General features: G+C 34.3%; 1 protein-coding gene across 24 annotated transcripts in view; it reads left to right on the top strand.

The window, feature by feature from the left end:
- LOC106058326 (rho guanine nucleotide exchange factor 11-like) overlaps positions 1-21,741 on the top strand; it is a 116,220-nt gene that overhangs the window by 20,012 nt on the left and 74,467 nt on the right. For 14 of the 24 annotated variants that reach the window (XM_056010004.1, XM_056010010.1, XM_056010011.1 and 11 more), the window contains exons 2-7: positions 1,098-1,703; positions 9,652-9,690; positions 11,011-11,025; positions 12,672-12,844; positions 14,024-14,073; positions 16,538-16,595. In XM_056010004.1, coding sequence (XP_055865979.1) covers positions 1,375-1,703; positions 9,652-9,690; positions 11,011-11,025; positions 12,672-12,844; positions 14,024-14,073; positions 16,538-16,595 — 664 coding nt within the window. In that variant the 5' untranslated portion in view covers positions 1,098-1,374. The remainder of the gene's footprint in view (positions 1-1,097; positions 1,704-9,651; positions 9,691-11,010; positions 11,026-12,671; positions 12,845-14,023; positions 14,074-16,537; positions 16,596-21,741) is intronic. The other 10 variants (XM_056010025.1, XM_056010022.1, XM_056010026.1 and 7 more) reach the window with 7 other exon arrangements.

Consider the following 21,741-nt stretch of genomic DNA (forward strand, 5'->3'; position numbering starts at 1 on the left):
GATTTGTAAGCTGTAGTTTCAGTTCTTCCGCTTTAATTGCTATTTTGTGTATCTTCGTATTTTGTTTGTTTATTTATTTCTGTTTTCTTTACCGTATACGAAATGCTGTTGCAGTTGGTCATTTTCGTATTCGTTCAAGACAGAAATCTGTAGTTTGCCTTTTTTTTCTTTCTTGAAAACAATTGTAATATTCTGTTTCTTGTATAATTTATTAGCTACTAAAAGAAATCAACTAGTATGCTTTAACTTTGTATTGTAGTATTAGAGTGTAGACTTATACTTTTAACTTTTGTGTACTACTCTGTGGGTACAGGCTCAAACCAAGCTATGGGATACCGTTACATTTTAACCATTCTCGCCTTTCTAACTTGTTTATACCCGACACTTCACCTGTGGACCAAATCAATAGTTTTATATTGATCGATTCATATTTTCTCCCTTTCCAATATTAATAATAATGCAACCAATATCTCACCTATTAGCTCCCCCTCCCCCGTTTGAACCCCCCCCCCCCCCCCCCACCGTAAAGCCCGTTTCCTCCGCTGGAGTATGAATATTAAATTATTTTTAAAGGTGTCGACAGTGCTTTCAAAGAAATATCTAAATTGTTTAATTTGAACCAGTTAGATCGATTCACTTATTTATCGATTGACACAGTAGAGGTTCTGACTATAATAACTGTTTTTAATACAAGATTTTCTGCCTTGAATGTTCCCTTTACTGATTTACACCATTAGAGTGTATTAGAACTATGAAGTGTTTTTTTTTTTATGGATGCAGAATATTCATTTTACTTTTATCCAACTCTTTATCTCATCATAGAGAAAAACGTTAAAGGTTCCATTTAAAAAAAAATTATAATTATTTATACAATTATCAATAAATATAGAAATTCAATTTAAAATTGCTGTGAAACAATGTCTATGAACATGGTGCGTTTCAAACAATCATTCTTTAGGTTTTTATATTAAATGTCTGTTTTTTGTTTTGTTTTGTTTTTTAAATGTTTTCTTGACTTTGTAGAAGGGATTTTATTTTCTCATTGAATGCATTGATTTTGTGCACATTACATTTGACCATGTATTCCTTAATGCCAGGGCAACCAAAGAGCGCCTCGGTGAGGGATCGGATGGGTGATTTTCCTTGTTTGTCTCGGATTACAATAATCCTACTTCATGTGGAACACCGGACCAAGTTTTGGAGTTTCTCCTGTGTTGGATTACATCAAACATCAATGGATTTTGATCTTGTGACCAGTGACAGGCCCATGGCTTGTACCACTTAGACGTTCTACTGCTACTCTTGTGCTACTTTTGGTTTATTTTCCATGTTGGTAATAAGAACGGATTCGGTGATGGCTCATCTTTTAAACCAATGTGCCTGGGAGTATCTCATATCGATCTACGATATGAAGCTGTGACAAATCAATCACTTGCTTGGATTACATATTTGTTTGACACACCCAAAGTTTGGGCATCAGTGAAAACACAAATGCCCCTGAATAGAAAATGGCGGTCCATGGACTTGTTCGGCTCACGGGAGAGCCTGAACAAGCTGCCTTTTCTGAATCACGGGAACAAGGACAAAGACCACGGGAACAAGGACAAGGACCACGGGAACAAGGTGAAAGATTCCAAGGAGGGTCATCTGAAACACGAGCACCCTGCGGAGCTTCGGCCTCCGAAAGGCAACTCTAAGAATCGGTAGGTGTAGGTGTTATCCAAACATCAGTGCTTGCACCAGACTAACTTGCTTCATATAGATCTAAGCGGCTTCTAGTCACTTCTAATCCGTCTATAATATGTAGCCTTCTATGTTTTGTTTCAATCATTGATGTCAGTAGTTCATTTCAATTAACAGCGTTTCTCAACCCCTATATTTAGTACAGACTTTTATTTATTTTTAATTTTTTTAATTAAGGTGCACTCCCAGTCGTGCCATACGCACTGTAACTGTCCTGTGTGACTTATTTTTTTTAAAATAAACCAACTTATAGTCATTGTCTTAACCAACTTAAAAAAAAATGTAAGTCATTAGTGATACATCATTTTTTTTTCCTTCTCATTAAAGTGGGTATATGTTCTACTAATACTAAATCCCCGTGTAGTTACAAAGTTTTCAAGAGAAAACCCTGGCTAACTTTTAGCACGTTAAGCTAACACTTTAGCATTTCCTTTGACTGAAATGTGTAAATTAGTGATTGAGAGTACTAAGTAAATTGTCTGTATATTGGTTACAAAGATAACGTTTGACTAGACTCTACATACTTCCAAATCTTACGTTTTAGACTAAGGACAGCAAACACACTTCAGTTTAATTTCAGCCAATTGCGTTCTTGTTTCCGGTCGTCTGCCCAATATCTGTGCAATTCTAACAAATTTATTTAACGATAGCACTCTAGCTTAACGGATACCGAGGACAAAGATTGGAACCTCAATTCTACCAACTTGATTTCATTTTTTTTATAAATCTTATGACTTCTCCATGTGACAGCCTTTAAATGTGTTCAAATTTATTGGCACTAGAGTTCGAATTTAACGTCTCTTGTAAATAAAACATAAATGCTTATAAAAGTGTGTTCAATAAATTGCGTTTAAAAAGTAACAAAAAAAATGGATTTAGAACAAACGTGTCGAGCGTTACGTTTTGTTCATGTGGGCTAACTTTTTAACAAAAAGTAATACATCTATTTCTACCTTTTTTTAAAGCGCTGTAAAGAAAAGTATTTTATTGCGTTTAGTTTTTTTTCCCTACCTTATAAATTAATATATACAGAGAAAACTAGATAAATAGCATTGTTCAGCATTTTATACAAAAATACTTCTTACTAAGTATTCCGACCTATAACATTGTTCATCATTTTATATATAAAAAAAACAACCCTTCTTACTGAGTGTTCCGAGGTTGAGAAACACTGACACGCCGCCGGGTGGTAGTACTACTAGTGGCTACTTCATCAATTAACTCAATATATATTCATTTCCCTTTTTTTAATTTTTTTTTTTTTTACTGTTACTTTTGATTAGATAACATTTATTACTGTTGCTACCCTAGACTTAATTACGCTGATTCTATTTGGTTTGCTTCATAATATCGTGGCTTGTTGTGTAACTTCGTATCAACATTGGACTCTGTTGATATCTTTCTATTTCGTGTACCTGTGCCTACAAATATTTTATCTTTGACATTTTTTATATTTTTTTTTAACCTACATTGTTTAGCCAAATGTTTAGTGTTGTGTACGTGAGATATGTGTAACAGCTTGGAAATGTGTGTCGCTATTGTTTCTACTTTAATCAGTCTATATTTCAGATGCTGAATTCTTTGTTCACTTTTTTTTTTTTTTAGCGGGCGGCCCACAAAGGAAAAGGGCAATATTGTATTTGTGCTGTTCTTAAGCACCACCTTTTTTCATGCTTGAAATCGATGCAACAGCTACTTTAAATTTTCCTTCAACGTACCCTTTTGTTAAAAAAAAAAAATTTGCATTTTATGCATTTTAGTATATACCGTATTTAAAACGTATAAAAAAGCAGTGCTTTTTACCTACTATATATTTTTTTTTATATCTACAATTATGCTAACCAAATCAAGAAATATATAACAGCTACATATGATTCACTAAGCGTATATTCTGAAACTACTAATGGTAGGCTCTTATTCATCTATCTAAGACTTCAGATTTGTTGTTATTATTGCCTCTGATGTGAAAGTTGTCAGTTTTGTGTTTGTAACGTAGTTCGATGTAACTCGAGAGAATAAATGAAAACATGTATTGTACCTTGACTTAGTATTAACATGGTTGTAGTATTTTATTATGTTAACTCGATGGAACGCTGAATTATTAATTTTCATAGTTGGAAATCTCATTTAGCTCCTTCTTGCATTGCTGTGTGTGCGGTCGAGCACCAGGATTGGAACTGGCAGCTAAATGTTTTTACCATTAGATCACGCCGTCCTTTTCCCTAGTAGTATACAGTAGTAGTACCCAACAGGATTCCTTAAATGAATACCCATTACCCTTATGTCTACTTATAAATAAAAAAATGGAAAAAGCTCCCCTTTCAGGACATGCGATCTATAGGGCTGATGATGTTACGGTCATCTGTTTCTTTAACGAGCAGGGTTTCATGTGGCCAGCACAACGACCAACCGCCCTTATTTACCCCAACTAAAGTCGGGTACCCATTAGAGTTGGGTGGACTCAGGGGCGCCCTAAAGATTCCGAAATTCAAAATCCCCAGCCTTTACCGAGATTCGAACCCAGGACCCCATGTTCAGAAGCCAAGCGCTTAACCACTAAAACAAATTGAATAGAGTAGCGGAGTTAAGCTGAACATGATGGACGTGAAAGTACATTCTTTGATCTGCTTCCCACGTCACTCTGTCCTTTCTCAGCGTCACACACACACCCAATTTGAAAGATAATTAGAATCGGGGTCCCCCAGGCAACTGGAAAGTAGAGAAGAAGCGGGTATGTCTTACACTGTCGAGCAGGCGTTTGAGAGTTAATGGGCGTTATGCATAATTGAGGAAGTCCTCCTGGCTTTGACTTGAAGCGTTAACTCTGACTTAGTGCCACAATTAGCGTACCAAGCTATGCCTTGCTCTCTCTAGCCACGTGACATTCCGTATGGTAATGTGTGCGTTATTTGTTTGTTTAGAATTGTCTTGATCTCTCATTGAGTAAGGAGACACCCCCCCCCCCGTAATTTCCTAAGCTCGAGCTATCTCGCTGCAAGCTTGTAAGAGATAGTGCTGTTTCGTTTACTTCCTGCTGAGTGAAAGTAGCAGTGACACTCAAGTCAAACTAGAAAAACAACAACAAAAAAAACAGTTTGTTTGAACTGAAACAAAAACTCGGCGAACATAGAAGACGACATTGAAAATATTTGAATAACGTTTCAAACAACTGTTAACGTTGTTTACAGTCCTTCATTGGCCGCTCTTGGTCTACTTCTGGCTTGTTTTCAATCTAGTCTGGGCACTTGTACATCTAATTAGTCCTTCCGACTTCACATAAAAACAAGAAAAATATAAAAATACTTAAAAAAAACAAAAAAAACCCAACTATCTAAGAGAAAGAACTCCACACTTACAACTATATCTCTCATTAATGTAGAAGTTATTTCCCTTTTCGACATTAAACACATTACTTAATTACCAATAATTAATTGACTAATTGGATAATGTTTTAATTGACTCATGATTTGTTAAATGCAATAAAGAATTATTTAAAATTTCAACTTGATCCGAGAATGGGTGTGGGAGAAATTACATGCATAATTATCTAAATGGACAAAACCCAATTTTTTTAGCCATATCTATATACTGAAGAATGTATTTCCAGTAATTACCAGTAATTAATTGACTAATTGTTTTTTTTTTTTAATTGATTCATGTATTTTCTTCGCCAACGAATAATTATGAAAAGTTTCAACTAGATCCGAGATTAGGTGTGGGAGAAATAAGTTCTGAGTTTTTACCAGACAGAGTGGAAATGTTCAATTCTTATAATCCCGAGCTAAGGGAAATGTGTATTGTCTGTGACTAATGACAGAATTCTCTAGTATTCCAAGATTAGAAAACAAAGTCCTCCCCCATCGTTACGTGTGTTTCATTTAGTCCCCCCCAAAAAAGTCTCGTTAGTTTGTTGTTTTCTTTCAACGTAGCTCTAAAGCCAAGCTCTCATCAGGACGTCCCTTATCTTCCTTGTGCTAGAGTTTGTCAGTCGAGTGCTTCGTTCAAAAAAGACCTCCACATTGTCGCCTTGCCTTTTAGCTGTGAATAGTTTGCCGTTTTAGTTAGGTGCAAAAAAAAAAAAGGCTGCGTGTTGGCCATGTTGGGTGTTGCTGCGTCAGTGTGTGAGAATGCGTTTGTTATTGGTGTGTGTGTATGTGTAATAGTTTGATGTTTGTGTCTGTGGAAAAAACTATTTATGTGTCTCAACGTTGTCTGATTAAGTACACCGTGACACTTGAAGTGAGGGAGGTAGCGACTGAGAGATCCTGATATTTGAAATCTTTCTTCGGTTAAGTTGTTCTTCTTCCCTTTCCACAGAACCTATCACTCGCTGTGCTGAGCACTCTTGCAAACAAACAAATCATTCTAAACTACCGGATTTGTTTTCGTTCACTCAAGTGAATCAAATTGTTCAAAATATAATTTTTTTTCCCATAGAGTTTGAGTGTTTAGTCAACTCTTGACGTTGGGTGGGGACATATGACTATACATACAGCTAACGATTTATTATTTTGTCGCTCGATTAACAAGGCGGAAGTCTAAATGTTTGTATAAATAAAACAACTTCTATCAGTTGGTTAACAGAAAACACACCATCACAACTCGCTTTAGAGCTATGTATTTTGGGCTATGCTTAGTGCACACCCTTCAGCACCCACCTCTTAAAGCTTTCCGAGAAACCCAAGAACCACCCCATGTATCTCTTAGGAAACTCTGTACCTTTTCCAAGTGAAACCTCTGCAATAGGGTCGTCAAGTAGCATTACATTTCATCTTATTACGTGTGCTGTCAAGTCAATGACTGGAGCTTTCTATCAGGGATGTCCCACTGGTCATATAAACTTTATATATAATTGGTCGGCATATAAATATTTCGACATTTACATTTACTTCACACCGTCCTATATGCATTGCAAATAATTCTTGCTTTCTCGTTGATAAAAAAAAAAGAAATGATTACTAGCTCCAGTTTTAAGTCTGGATGGCATGTTTCTAATTTTTTTAAAGTTTAGTTTTCTCAATGGAGATATTTTTTTTTGTCTAGTAATGTAGACGTCAGTAAACACTAGAAGATCCATTGCTAAGGATTACCAGTGTTGCTTACTTTTATAAGTTCGCCGTGGTCAGTCATGTTGTTGGAACACCATTTGTAAGGTCACTTTGACTAGGTTATACTTTGTCCTCAGAGACTGTCCGTATTAAGGTCACCTCGGGTCACACTTTCAGCTCGTGTAGTAGATCTAAAAAATATCGTTGACTGGGAAGAAGCGGCCAATGAACAGAAAGAAGAGAAGATTGGTGTGTGTATTCTCCCCATGTCATGCTTGTTATAGACTAGTTGAAGTAGGAGGTGTATCATCTATTGGGTGTTGAGATTATATTTTGAATGTGTCATTCCCTAACCTTTTCAATGTCACTTTTCTAAATGGTACTCTATATTTTTAAAATAAAAAGTTACAAATACAATAGCGAAGACCTACGCACTTCGAAACATTGGAAACTATTGAAGAATTTCGTTGATTGCTGACATTACACACCGACAAGCTCATCACATGACAACATTCTCAAAGTTGTGAAATTATTGTGACTTATTAGTTTTCTTTTCTCCATTTTACACTGTCTGAAATTTGTTAATTTGTGTGTGTGTAAGTGAGAGAGAGAGAGAGAGGGGGGCACTTTTGGAAAATCAGACTCCCAATTTATTTCCATTTCTCTAGCCCATCTATTTTTAGCGCCCCATCCCTTTTTTTACAAGTTCATCCAAAATGACTCCTTTAGAAGCACTTAATAAAGACGTTTTAAAACAGAAGTGTCAAAGACAAAATGGTCTTACCCACGCCTTCACTGTGTCCCACTGCTCTTTGTCGCCAGTACCCTTGTGTCATGCTTACGTTGGTGTGTGTGAGAAAGATTTATGTAATTACTCACTTCAACTGCACAGTATTTTAGGGCGTGAGTAGAAACACTGCAACTATCTGTCCGCTTATTTTGGGAAGTTCATTAAACAAATAACAGCGAAACGTTTCCAGATTTAAGCCACTTTTAGGGAAAACAATCGTGGATTGTTTCAATCAGTGATTCTCACGTTTGTAGTGCCTGCCACTTTAAATGTTTTAGTGGCGAAGTTGCAGGCGTCGTCGTAGGTTGTGGTGGTGATTTTATTGGGGGGGGGGGTAAAATGAAATTAAGCAATAAAACGGGGGGGGGGGGGAGAACAAGTAATCTACTCTGTATTCACCCGTCACTAAATAGCAGGGCTGAACTTTACCGAGTGGGGTGTCGAGCCTCGAGCCCCTTCCATAGGTAGCCAAGCCAAGCTAAGTTCAAGCACACTTAGCCTCTCGACAAATAGTCCCACAGTATATCATAAAAACTTTATTTCCTACAAAGATCACGCTCAATAGCAAGAATTACCAAATGTTTCAATCTGTCTACGAGAATTGTTGACCTAAAGTAATTTTTCATTAGTTTGAGGCGCGAGAAGCTTCTTTCACCAGAATCCACAATTACGGGTATTGCATAATGCCGTTTTTTTTATCGCGAGTAAGATTGGCGTTTTCCATGTTGAATGACACCCCAAAGTGACAATTTTTGTCAATATTTCATGAAATTTGTATGAGTTTTCAAAAGATTTTAATAATTTCCTGAGATTTCCAGGACTTTTTCGTATAATTTGCAATTTCATTAGATTTCCAGGATCTCCTGGTAAATCAGGAGGCCGTGGGAAATCTGTTATAAGTTATAAAATGGTTTAATTTAATAATTTACACCTAGAATTAGCGCGGGTCCTATGAAAGTGTCGGCCCTGCAAAATAGCGGTGTGTGCTACGCTTGGGGCTGGCTAGTTTTTTGTTTTGTTTGGCGCCACTCCTGAAAGAGATTTAAAATATTTTTAACTTTGGCGACGCCGCTGTCCTGTATTATGAATAGTGGTTAGTGGACTTAGTGGAACCGTAAAGGGGGGGGGGTGTTTTTTTTCCCCTAGATCAGTAAGAGGTTAGGAAGTTTTGAAGTGCTTCGCGTCATTCCGAGGACTTGAACTTCATAACCGAATATTGTCCACTCTGAGCTGGCCCAGAGACCGATGAGTATCACTAGATATCTGGCGCGGGCATCGCGGAGGGAGCTAGTGGTTAGGCTTTGCTACGAGAAGATAGATGTAGATAAGACTTGGGAGACGAACGTTTATATATAGATCTGACCCACGTGACAGACATACGTTCATGTGTTAGTCAATACTGTTGCGAGAGAGATTTTATTGTAGAAATTATATAACCTACAGATATGTCTACTCACTGTGTCTAGGTTACGGATCTTCATTCACTTTGTGGTTTTAGATTAGCTTTGAGTTTGTGCAGTGCTCTGTCAGGACATATGATTTCATTTCTGCGTTGATGGATATATGTGGGCCTTTTAAGGGCAACATTCTGTGACCTAGTTTTTTTTTTTAACAACCTAGTTAAGCTGAATAATTTATAGGTTTTCAGATTTGGATCTCTATACAACACACGTTTTTATCTTGTTGTAATAGCTATTATTAGCTTCAGTAATGAAATCTATACGGTTAAGAAAAATAAATTCTGCTTTGGCTTTAGCTAAATCTCTATTGTAATTTGGATGCAGTTTTTTAAATATAGAAAAAAAAAAAAGACTGTGGCACTTAAAAGTTGTAAATATATGTGGATACGTATCAGTACTGAAACTTCCTGGCTTTTAAACAGTCCACTAAAATGTACAGAGATCTTTAATTCTACTGTAAATACTGTAAAGAACACAGCTCTGACTCAGACAGTACTAACTGTTCAGCTAGGTTGTGCAGTGGATGTCTATGTGTCTTAAGTCCTCTAAGTGGCTATGGGAATGCAGCCTTTGTGCTCTATTAGCAAATGTTATTTTTTTTCGCCAACAGACTTAGTCAGAGAGGAGTAGAGCCCAATGGAATGGGAAGGTTTGTACTAACTTGGTTTTTCTTGCTCTGATCCAGACAAGCTTCACTGAAGTGTGACCCCCTCCCCCTTTCAATTGCTAAACATATGTGTGACTCTCACTCTTTGTTGTCATCCCAATTCTCGTTAGTTTTGCTAACTCAGTGTTGTCTGTTGGACATTTGTTACATAGTGTGACTAGTCACAGTTGTTTTTTCTTCAGAGACCCCCCCCCACCCCCCCGGCTTATTTGCTTACATCCAATGTATATGGATGTCAATGATGTCCTGTTACAATCCCATTGCTTAGATCAGTGTTGTCACCCACATTCTTAAATGATGCTCAGTACTTACAGCAAGTTATTTTTTTGCTTTTGCAACCACACTCTGATGAGTTGTCACAACCCCCAGCAACCGCCGACCCCCCCCCAAATTTTTATGTGACTTCATTATTTAAAATAGTGTTGTATCCTCATTCCCTTGTGAGTGTATTTGATGTTCCCCACACCCTAATGTTTAGGTACATTTTGTTTTATGACTTCTTAAAGCATATGAACCTTATCAACTATTATTGGTGCAGCCACAGCTAATATACCCTTAAAAATTATGACCTTTTTTTAAAAGTTGTATAGGACAAGAGCCTTATAGCGGAAGTTTAGTTGTACCTTGAGATTCAAATGGTTATTTTGGGGGTTAAAAATTCTATAGCTATAAATTCTAACCTCTTGGTTCAGTATATATAGGACTACTAACCTTAAATAAAAACAACACATTATCAAAAGTTCTTTAGTATTGTTCAAAGCTATGTCAGAAATGTTATCTTTTATCTGCTACTAACTGTAACCTTTTTTTTTTTTTTTTTTGATGTGCTGGTCATGACCAATGATATAATTATTTATAATAGCCTCATACACAATTGAATGTTTGCAACCATGAATAAAACAGATTTTTTTTCTATCTTCAGAAAGATTTATGTAAAAATTATTGCTTGATCAAGTTTCTAAGAATAGATTAAAACATTTTTTTTTAAATTTTTATTTTAATAAGTAGAAAAATTAATTACATTATACAAATTTTTTTAATGCAGAATTTAAAATAGGACATATATGTAATAATAATAAAAAATTTAGGGTTGTATCATCAATTTCTGGTAAAATGTTTAATTGATGAACTAAAGATAAAGTAATACAAAATAAAAAAATCGATTCTGTAACAATTTCTTTTAAAGAAAGTTTAAAGCTAAATTAGTTATATTTTAATGAACTCTATGATTTTATTAGTTATGTGTATTAACAACATATTTTAGAGAACCTAAAAAAATGAACACTTTTTTTTTTCATCAAGATTATATCTAAGAAGGTAAACAGTCTCCAGTTTTCATATAATTACATTACTAAAAAAAGAAACCTATTCCTTTTTGTTTTCTGAGGTTTGAGTTCTTCTTTGCTTTGTCTTACTGTCTGGTGGCTGTGGATTATCTTTAAAAACTAAAGATACCATTTGATTCTTTAAAGTCCAGATACTTTTATAAGTCTTCAAGACAGGTGTTGACAAATTATGAGGTCAAAAGTAATTTTGTCTCCAACCATGACCTCTATATCAAAGTTGTTGATCCAACTCATCATTCAGAATTAGGTTGAAAATTTTACAGAATCCTACCTACCCTGGTTATAGGATCCTAATTGTATACATCCTTTTTTTAAAATAACTTTAGTATAGCACATTTTTCTTGCTAAAGCATGCTCAGTACCCTTATGTCCAATCTCTTTTGTGGTCCTGTTTGGGGGGTATCTTGGAGAGTTTCAGTGCTGTACTTAGCCAACACAACTCTGCTTGAATCCAGATTGTATACTGAGCCCCCTTGATAGGTAGCCAAACAGTTTATTTCACTTAACCTTACACCTGCTAATACATGGTCGTTTTTTTTTTTTGCAGTGGATTATTTGGTATTACTTGAAATCTTGATTTGAAATTTATTATTTGCTTCTGTGTCAATAATTTGTTCTTTAGTTACCTATGGTACTCTACCTGTCTTGGGTTGGTGATATTTGATTGTCTCTTTATTAAAATAGTTTTTGTATTACTTTATATTATTTACTGTTGCATAGAAATTCATACATTATAATTGGCAAATTGGTACTCATTCAAGAAAAAAACCTTCCACTTGCTTAGCCAAAATTTTGTTTTTGGGTTATATAGCTCTAGCTGTATAGTTCTTAAATAGCTCTAGCTTTTTTTATTCTTTCATTTTTAAATTTTAAAAATATTTTTTAATACATCCAAATGCTTTTTTTTTTTAAAAAGATAATATTTACATTAATGTTTTTTTTTCAAAACATTTATTTGTATCTTTAGTTTAGGTTTTTTCTCAAACATTTCTCATTCTCTTTTTTGTCAAATTATTTTTTTAAGTATTAAGATCTTTTTCTAAAAAAAAATGAAAATCTCTAATATAAAATCAGTAAATGATCAGTTTCTAAAAATTAAAATATAATGCTAAAGATAAACATTAAGGAGAAGAAGTTGGAATAAATAAATGTAACACATTCCTATGTCATAAATGACTTGTGAGTTTAACTTGAGTTTATTAACAATGATTTCTTTTTGAAGGAAATGAGTGAATTTTAAAACATGCTAAGATTATTAATCATGATTTCATTATTTCCTAATTTATTTGTTTTTACTTTGAGGATGTGTGCTTGAGTAAGAAATTATATATTAATTAGTTTAAAAAAAAGTCAAATTTTCCATTAAATATATGAAACTTTTACCTTTCTTTAATTAATACATAAAGATGCAATTAACCTAATTACTCTTAATTAACATTACAATTTTTGAGGGAGAAAACAACTTGAAAAATTAAAAAAAGTTTTTAACAATTGATTATAATGAGGCTCTGAATTTTTTAGTTTAAAGTTGTATATGGTATATGAAGTTTTCCACATCTTGTGTTAACTACACTTGGTAATGTTATCTCATACAACTATCTATTTGTTATCCACCAGGCTGTCCAGCCTAACACCTGGGAGTGATTCCAACGCTGGATCAAGCCGTAATGTGGAGCCTGCAGACCCAGCATCTCTGGTCCAGAGGTGTGTCATCATACAGAGAGATGAGAAGGGTTATGGCTTCACTGTCAGCGGGGACAACCCAGTCTTTGTTGCCTCTGTCAAAGCAGGTTAGTGAGCATGTTTCAACTTTGCTAGTTTTTATTTAGAACTTTTACATGATGTTAATTTTTAAAAAATCATACTTAAACTACATTTTTTGTTTTACTAGGCTTAGAGTTGGATAGGTTTTCTAAATCATGGCTAGAATCATATTGTTTTATTTGTGTGTGTGTGTGTGTGTGGGGTGTACATTTTCAAATAGTATAATGAAAAGTTTAAGTAACTTGCAATATGTCTATATAGCTAAATCATTTCTGATTTATAAATGATGCATAACTTTAAAATAAATTTGGAGACAATTTTTTGTTGTCTTACTTTGTAAAAATGTCAGTTTAAGTTTTATGTTTCAATTCTTCTGGTTGGAACTGAATCAAACTTTCATTCACTTCCACATAACTTATGTTTTGTTTAGGCTTGGTAATTAGGTGCATTTGTGATGACAATATTGATGGAATGTTTTAAATATGTTGTTGTTAATATACTTAAAAAGAAAATCCCAATTAAAATGGGAGAGTTTAAGGGAGATAATGCAATTTTTAAGAATCCATCATAAAAGAAAATTTCCCTTTGTTAATATTCAGAAGACATTTTCTTTGCTTAGGATTATTTGAGTGTCATGGCCATGTTTTAGTTAATCTTTGGGAGTTAGGAATCTTCCCTTCCCTTCCCTAGCCTCCAACCTAAGGTAAACAACAAAAACTTGAAAAAAACAACACTTTTCAACAATGCATGATGCATTCCAATCCACAGAACCTAAGGTTACACTGGGTAAAACATGTTTTATTATTAGAAAATTGATCATCCAAACTAATTCTGTCTGGATAATGTGGAATATTATAAACTGTCCAGGGGAACAAAGTGTTTGTATGTAATAGCCTAGACTTATTGAGAGAAATAATCAGGGATCTTACACTGCTCATCAGCATGACCACTTAGAACTGTACTGTACAGCAAAAACAAAAAAAACAGGGATCCTGACATTTGATTTCCAGAAAACGTAAATAATTTTTTCTTTAAAGCAGGACTCCTTCCATTTTCTAATGTTTGGATATCTTTAATGATTTACCATGTTTGCTTTGATTTGATTGTGTTAAGCCTCCCTCTACCTTTTTTTTTTTTAACGTAAGGTAATATTTTTAGCAACAAATGGATATACAAAAAATGTGTGCAATGTTTTGTATTTGCAGATGGAGCAGCATCAAAAGCTGGTGTACAGCAAGGGGATAGAATAGTCAAGGTAAGATATTTAACTTAATACATGAATCAAGATATTTATATAACTTTTATAGATGTTGAATAAAGTCCCCCTTTACAGCCCTGCGATCTATGAGGGCAGATGAAATAAAAGTAATCTGTTTCTATGGCTCACAGTTATCGAGGGTGTCATGTGGCCAGCACAACAATCAACTGTTTTACTTTACCAAACTAATGTCAGGGGCCCCCTTAAAATCTAAAAATTCAAAATCCCAGTCTTCCATGAGATTTAAACCAGTAACCCCTCGGTTTGGAAGCCAAGCACGTTACTACTCAGCCACCAGGCCCCCTAACTTTATACATGTTTTTTTTGGGGGGGGGGGAGATAGAATAGTAAGAGAAAGATATTTGTAAAACTTTTTATACATAAGGATAGAATAGTCAAGGAAAGATATTTATATAGCTTGATACATAGGGATAGAATAGTCAAGGAAAGATATTTATATATAGCTTAATTCATAGGGATAGAATAGTCAAGGAAAGATATTTATATAGCTTAATTCATAGGGATAGAATAGTCAAGGAAAGATATTTATATATAGCTTAATTCATAGGGATAGAATAGTCAAGGAAAGATATTTATATAGCTTAATTCATAGGGATAGAATAGTCAAGGAAAGATATTTATATAGCTTGATACATAGGGAGAGAATAGTCAAGGAAAGATATTTATATAGCTTGATACATAGGGAGAGAATAGTCAAGGAAAGATATTTATATAGCTTGATACATAGGGAGAGAATAGTCAAGGAAAGATATTTATATAGCTTAATTCATAGGGATAGAATAGTCAAGGAAAGATATTTATATAACTTTTTATACATAGGGATAGAATTGTCAAGGAAAGATATTTATACATTTTTTTATACATAGGGATAGAATTGTCAAGGAAAGATATTTATATAACTTTTTATACATAGGGATAGAATAGTCAAGGAAAGATATTTATATAGCTTGATACATAGGGATAGAATAGTCAAGGAAAGATATTTATATAACTTTTTATACACAAGGATAGAATAATCAAGGAAAGATACTTATATAGCTTGATACATAGGGATAGAATAGTCGAGGAAAGATATTTATATAACTTTTTATACATAGGGATAGAATAGTCAAGGAAAGATATTTATATAGCTTGATACATAGGGATAGAATAGTCAAGGAAAGATATTTATATAACTTTTTATACACAGGGATAGAATAATCTAGGAAAGATACTTATATAGCTTGATACATAGGGATAGAATAGTCGAGGAAAGATATTTATATAACTTTTTATACATAGGGATAGAATAGTCAAGGAAAGATATTTATATAGCTTGATACATAGGGATAGAATAGTCAAGGAAAGATATTTATATAACTTTTTATACACAGGGATAGAATAATCAAGGAAAGATACTTATATAGCTTGATACATAGGGATAGAATAGTCGAGGAAAGATATTTATATAACTTTGTACTTGTGAAGATACAAAAGTGAAGGTAAGACATGTATAGATATTAAGGGATGTTTTTATATATGATGCATAAAATCTTCAAGATATATTACGTCAGTTTTTTGTATAAGGGCTAGAATAGTCAGGATAAGATAGGTCAAATTTTATATCTGGAACTTTATGTATATGAGATCTAATAATAAAAGTTGGCAGTTAAAGTAAATTTATTATAGTCTTGAATGTGACTGTAATAAAAGTTGATTTAAAACTTCTATACCTTGCCATTTCTATTGAGAGATATGTCAAATCAGCACACCTCTGAGCTCATCTGGTAAACATCTTTTAAGAAAAAGAAAATAAGTTGATTGTTGTGCTGGTCAAATGACACTAAAATGACCTGTGGGCAACCCAAATAGTGGGTCTCTAGGTTTTTTAATAAGAACTTAAGAACTTTACTTTTCAATTATTATTATTTTTTTCTTTTTTTTTTCTTTATCCTAAACCTGTTGAATTGATTTCTGTGATTTGTGATGTTTGTTCCCTTTGATAAAGCAGCCTGGTAAACATTTTGATCTCTCTCTTCCCCCCTGCCCCTTACCTAATCAGCACCAGTTGTTGGTGGTGTTGAAATGCTCATCCCAACACATTGAAATGGACAGGTGCATGTAATCATAATTTAAGAATTTTGGTTAAAGGAAGTAAGAAGAGATGATCTCTTTCCAATTTCAGATTTGAAGATTTGTTCTATATATGTACATCCTTCTGTTCACTGCCCCTCTCCAAATGTCCATTTAGGTCCCAATTATTGCCATTGTGTTGGTGTTTCTAGTCATTCTTGTTTTTTGAATAAAAAAAAAATTACTTTTAATGCAACCAGATTTTCTATTATATTTATGTATGTATATAAATGTAGATATAAAATCATTCAAGGTTAATATCACTGCACTATATTTTTGTATTTGTTATTTGTGACTATACACTAATGCTGGTATTTGTTTGTTATAGGTAAATGGAACACTTGTGACAAGTAGGAACCACCTGGATGTTGTTAAGCTTATCAAATGTAAGTCCACATTTTGATTTCACTTTGATTTTCTTTAAAGCAGGACTCTCTCTCTTGATTTCTTCACATGACAGGAAGTTTTGAATACACTTAAAAGTGGTTCTTTTCTTAGAATTAATGTTGGTAGATCCTTTTGGAATTTGAGGGGGGGGGGGGTTCTCAACCATTCTGAGGGTACTTACAATTAGTGTGTGAGTGTGTTACTGTTACAGGCTAGACCTGTAAGTGAACATACAACATACTTCTCTTTACATGCCACTTAGTCCCACACACCACAAGTTGAGAATCACTGAAATAGAAAACACACAGTGTTAGCTAAGCTTATCTACAACTGAAAACTATTGAGGACCCACAACACTTTCCACTACGTTTCCAATTCTCTTTTGAAATAAAGAAAATCATAGACATATCTTGTCTAGTTTTCCATTAGCTACTATCAAAGAGGGGGACATGGTGGCTCAATGGTAAAGCGCTTGGCTTCTCAACTAGGGGTCTCTTGTTCCAATTTGACAATTTAGATCCATCGAAGGGGATTAAAGGGTTACTTTACTTGTTTTTTTTTTTGTGTTTTTTTTACTTAACTTTAAACGTTATGATTGAGATTGATCATTGATCTCAAGTATATTATTGTTGTTTAGTTTGACAAGTGCATGAAAAGGTCATGCAGAGCAGATAATAAAGAATAAAGTGAACATCATAATTAAAATTCTAAATATTATTTAGAAGGGAACAAAACAGAAGGAATCCTACAGATTATTTATACTCGCCCTGATAACGCTTTGAAAACAATCATACATATACACACAGACACACACAATCAACCCATAGCTGCAGAAAAGCTTTGAAAATAAAAATACTGTTCGTATTTAGTATGTGCATGGCTAATGATGGATCATGTATATATACGATATATTTCAATCGTTTTGTCTGTTTCTTGAGCACACCAGTAAAAAATGTGGTTTAAAAAAAAGTAATGGAAAAAACTATCATTTGTATAGGGGCTAGTTTAATTCCATTTACTAGAGCATATCCCCTCTCCCCATAGGCCCCAACCTCCTCGCTTTAAAGTGAAAAACAATAAGTTGTCTAACCTTGACAGGAAAAGGATTGTCTTAAATAGCATTAAATCCTTTGCAGACTGAATTTCTTTTACTTCATTAATTGGGTACGAGTGATTATGACCTGTGCTTTAAAAAAAAAAAAAAACTATAGTGGCTTTTTATAGATTCGACGACACGTTAATAATTAGGTGATTTTGATTTGTACAGACGTTGTGTGTAGGTAAATAGGGTAGCTATCTCTAGGTTCTCCATCACTGTACACAGTATTGACTAAGAGCACATATAGATCTAATTGAACGCTAGTGGTCTGTGTTACATTTTACAGGATAGCCTCTCCCCCCCCCCCCTTTTTTTTTCCTTTTTTTTTTTTTGTCAGTTGTCGAAGGCAAGCAAGCGCTGTGCCGTTCTACCCGATGCCTTCTCGTACCTCACCCCCCCCCTCCTGTCTTCTTTCCATCTGCCGAATCTGTTTCCTCCTTTCCTGCCGCCCCGATCCCCTCGCAACCCAAGGGGGTTTCGCAGCACAGTTGCGCCCACAGCGCGGTAAAGACAACACCATGGGGAAGTAGTTACCTCATACGCAGTCTTAGGGTGTGGCCAGGATGACCTATTGATTGCTAATGTCAGGAGTGGGGGGGAAAACGTTTACAAGCCTGGCAACCATTTTTCTTCCTTTGCTTAACAAAAAAAAAAGGGGGGGGGGGAAATCAAGCTGAGTTTTGTACATTTTTGTTTCTGGGTTATTATTCTGTTTTCTTTTTTTTCATGCTTATATCAACTCACTCTGTCTGTCTGGTAAAAACTCTGTACAGGTTATTTCTTCGTTATTTCTCTGACCACCAATCTCGGACCAAACTCAAATTTCGCACAATTATTTCTTTTACCTGACAACACAAGAATTGATTAAAAAAAACAACAAACAATTAGTCAATTAACTGTTGGTAATTACGGATTTTGTTTGGTATCTCGAACAAGGGTAAGAAATTGTACTTGACTGGAGCGGTGGTATAAGCTGAGTTAGTCCCCTTTATAGGTCGCCTCTCTAAATTGTTATGAACAACATCTAGCTATTTTCTCTAGTCATAAGTACCTCACTAGCAGAGTGGTTTGCCCGAGAAGGTGTGAACTATGAGTTCGAATTCAGGTCGTTCCCTTTTTTAAAAAAATACTCTTAAAAACCAATTACGGTAAAATCTACCCAGATCTCCCTTTCTTTCTTTCTTTCTTTCTCTCTCCCCCCCCTCCCCCCAATTTTCCCAACTGGTCCAGATAAGATAGGATCATAGGGCATTGAGAAAGCTAAACGCATGAAATAGCGCTGAACAAAAACAATTGATAAACATATTTTTTTAATCGCAGATTTATTGGTATTGGTCTAGATCTATTACAAATTTAATTACATGGCTGATCCAGACTGCTAGATACAATTACACTTCGTATTAGCTTTTGTAGTTGTTTTTTTTTCGAGGTTGCTTAGGTGTTAGACTGTTAGGCTGCTGCTCCGATTGTCTAGGTTCAAATCCAAAGCATGATTGACTGAGGATTAGAATTGGTCAGTGAAGCTGTACAGCTCAGCGAGTAGAATAGCATTGGTTGGGAAAAGAAATGTTTGACTCCATTTATAACCCAGAATCCATGCACTTAAAGGTTTTGATTTTTTTAAAAAAAGCAACAATTCCATTGAAATATTTATATACAAGCAATACAGCTTTATAGATTCGACTATGTAGTTGAAAATGTAAACTTCAAACAAATGAAGATGTAGTTTGAAAACACAGAGTGAACCAACAATGAACTGACATATTGGTGGGTTTGTTTCTGTCATTGGTAATGAGCAAGAAGGACTTGAAAGGAAACAAAAATCAGACATATTCCTTAAGTGAGTAAAGGAGAGCTGGTATTTTAGGTTGATCTGAGAGAGCTCATCTTGAATGTATTATGTTACCTCGCTACTGTAGGAAAGAGCTCATCTTGAATGTATTATGTTACCTCGTGTCACAACATTCTGGTGGTGAGATGTCACGATGTGTTGTGATGCCGGGGATTTTATTTGAATTCAATAGTTAACAAAAAATGAAGATCTAGAATCACAATTGACAATTCTTTGATAAAACAAAACTCTGGAACTTTATTAAATACAACGTAAGTACAGTTTATGTACAAATTACAAATCAATGAGCATGGAACATATTACAAAGGCTTTTCAAACAGAGCTCTTAGAAACGTGACTAGCTACAAGGACTTAATATTATCGACTGACTTTTCTTTCTTACTACCGCCAATTCTCTGGCGCTAACTCTTTTCAAAAATGTCTTTGTTTAAATTCAAATCAACCAATAGATTTCAAACATACTAATTAAGTCCCTTGGGTAAATCCTGACTTGAATGACAAGTGTCTAAATTTGAGGATTAAATCCCGAGACTCATGTCGAGGGCTTATATTACTTTCAAAAGTGAAATGTACAAACAATTCTATAATGTAATCTGTGACATATTACCCCCCTCTCCATTTAGCATTTGTATGGTAATAGAAATGCTCATATGTATTAAAATTATTTAAATATACACAAAATACCATACATGAAATTATAGAAAAATGGTTGAGGTAACATATGACAAAATAAAGTCAACTTGGAGATAAAAAATATGTAAATGCAGTGAATAAAATTATTGATGACTTTGAACACTTGTTTCACTATACAAGTGGTTATGAAAATGAGACAATGCTTGTCATGAACAATATCAAAAGTTGTACAAAGCATAAATCTTGAATTGAATAAGTTATGAAGCTTCACGATGAAATTAAAATATGACATTATAACTCATTTGTGAAAATGTGTACATGGAAAAAAATATATTGCATATGAAAAATTGACATAGAAAAAATTGATGTATACATGACAATCTTCTGAAAAAATAATACTCAATGTGAAATAAATCTCAACATGTGTGAAGCAATGAAAAATTCCAATTGTCTGTCATGTATCTGTACTATTATAATAGGATATATGCAATAATATTCGACCTGAAATAAAATACTCATGATTTAAAAATTAAAATGTCTGATGCATGTCATATGCAAAGATGCTGAAACATAATAAACAAAGTATCTTGAATGAGTGACTTTCCTCAGTGGGTTGCTTGGTGCTGAAATAAATATAACATCTGATATAGAACTCCTGTGGAAAAAGTGAGTAAACAAATTAATTTATTAATTAAATATAACTGGATAATGTTCTTCCTTGACGAGTATGAATGATAATGGATCAAGTGACACTAAATATGGTATAGTACATATATAAAATGTAAGTGTGAAGTTCAGAATCCTTCTGAATTGCCGTCATGGATGTGTGTACGCTTTTTCTAAACTTGAAGAAAAGGTCTTTCAGTTTATGAAGCTGTTGACTCCATGTCATAATGATCTCACAGATAATGTCTGATTGAACCGCGTTTGAGTTTGGTGAAAATAAGAACTGTCCGAAACCAAAACTCAATTTTCTGGTTGATGAACTTTGACGCTGTAGAACAATGGTAGCAGAATGCTTTGCGTTATAATGTTCAATAGAGCAATGACTGAACATGTCTGAGTTCGATCGGTCAATACAGCAATGTTGAAGAAGTTCATTTGTTCCTTTCTGAAGAAAAGTTGCCCCTTGAGTGGACGGAGGATGAAACTTGGTGTTGTCAATGTTATTGCTTTCTGAGTTTCTTTCAAATTGCAGTACTGGAAATGTCTCAGAAACACTGGTAAAGAAATCTGCATGGTCTGTAAACACTTTAATGTTCTTCACTGTTTGTAGTGCTATGTCATCCAGAGTGATGACCTTGGTAATGTCAATGTTATTGGATGTTGGTAATGAAACATCTATCTCAGGAATGGGTGTTGATGATGTTTCTTCTTCTTCCTCAGGAATAGTTGCTAAGCTTGTAAAATGTTCAACTTCTGCTTTGTTGTCTTCATTATCTGTTTCATGGTAATGTTCAAACATATGAACATGAAATACTCTGGTAACCTTGTTGACATTGATTTCATAAAGCAGGTCTGAAATCTTTCTGGTGATGTGAAATGGACCTTGCCATTTGTA

The sequence above is a fragment of the Biomphalaria glabrata genome, chromosome 14 (genome assembly GCF_947242115.1).
Source record: "Biomphalaria glabrata chromosome 14, xgBioGlab47.1, whole genome shotgun sequence".
NCBI lineage: Eukaryota > Metazoa > Mollusca > Gastropoda > Planorbidae > Biomphalaria > Biomphalaria glabrata.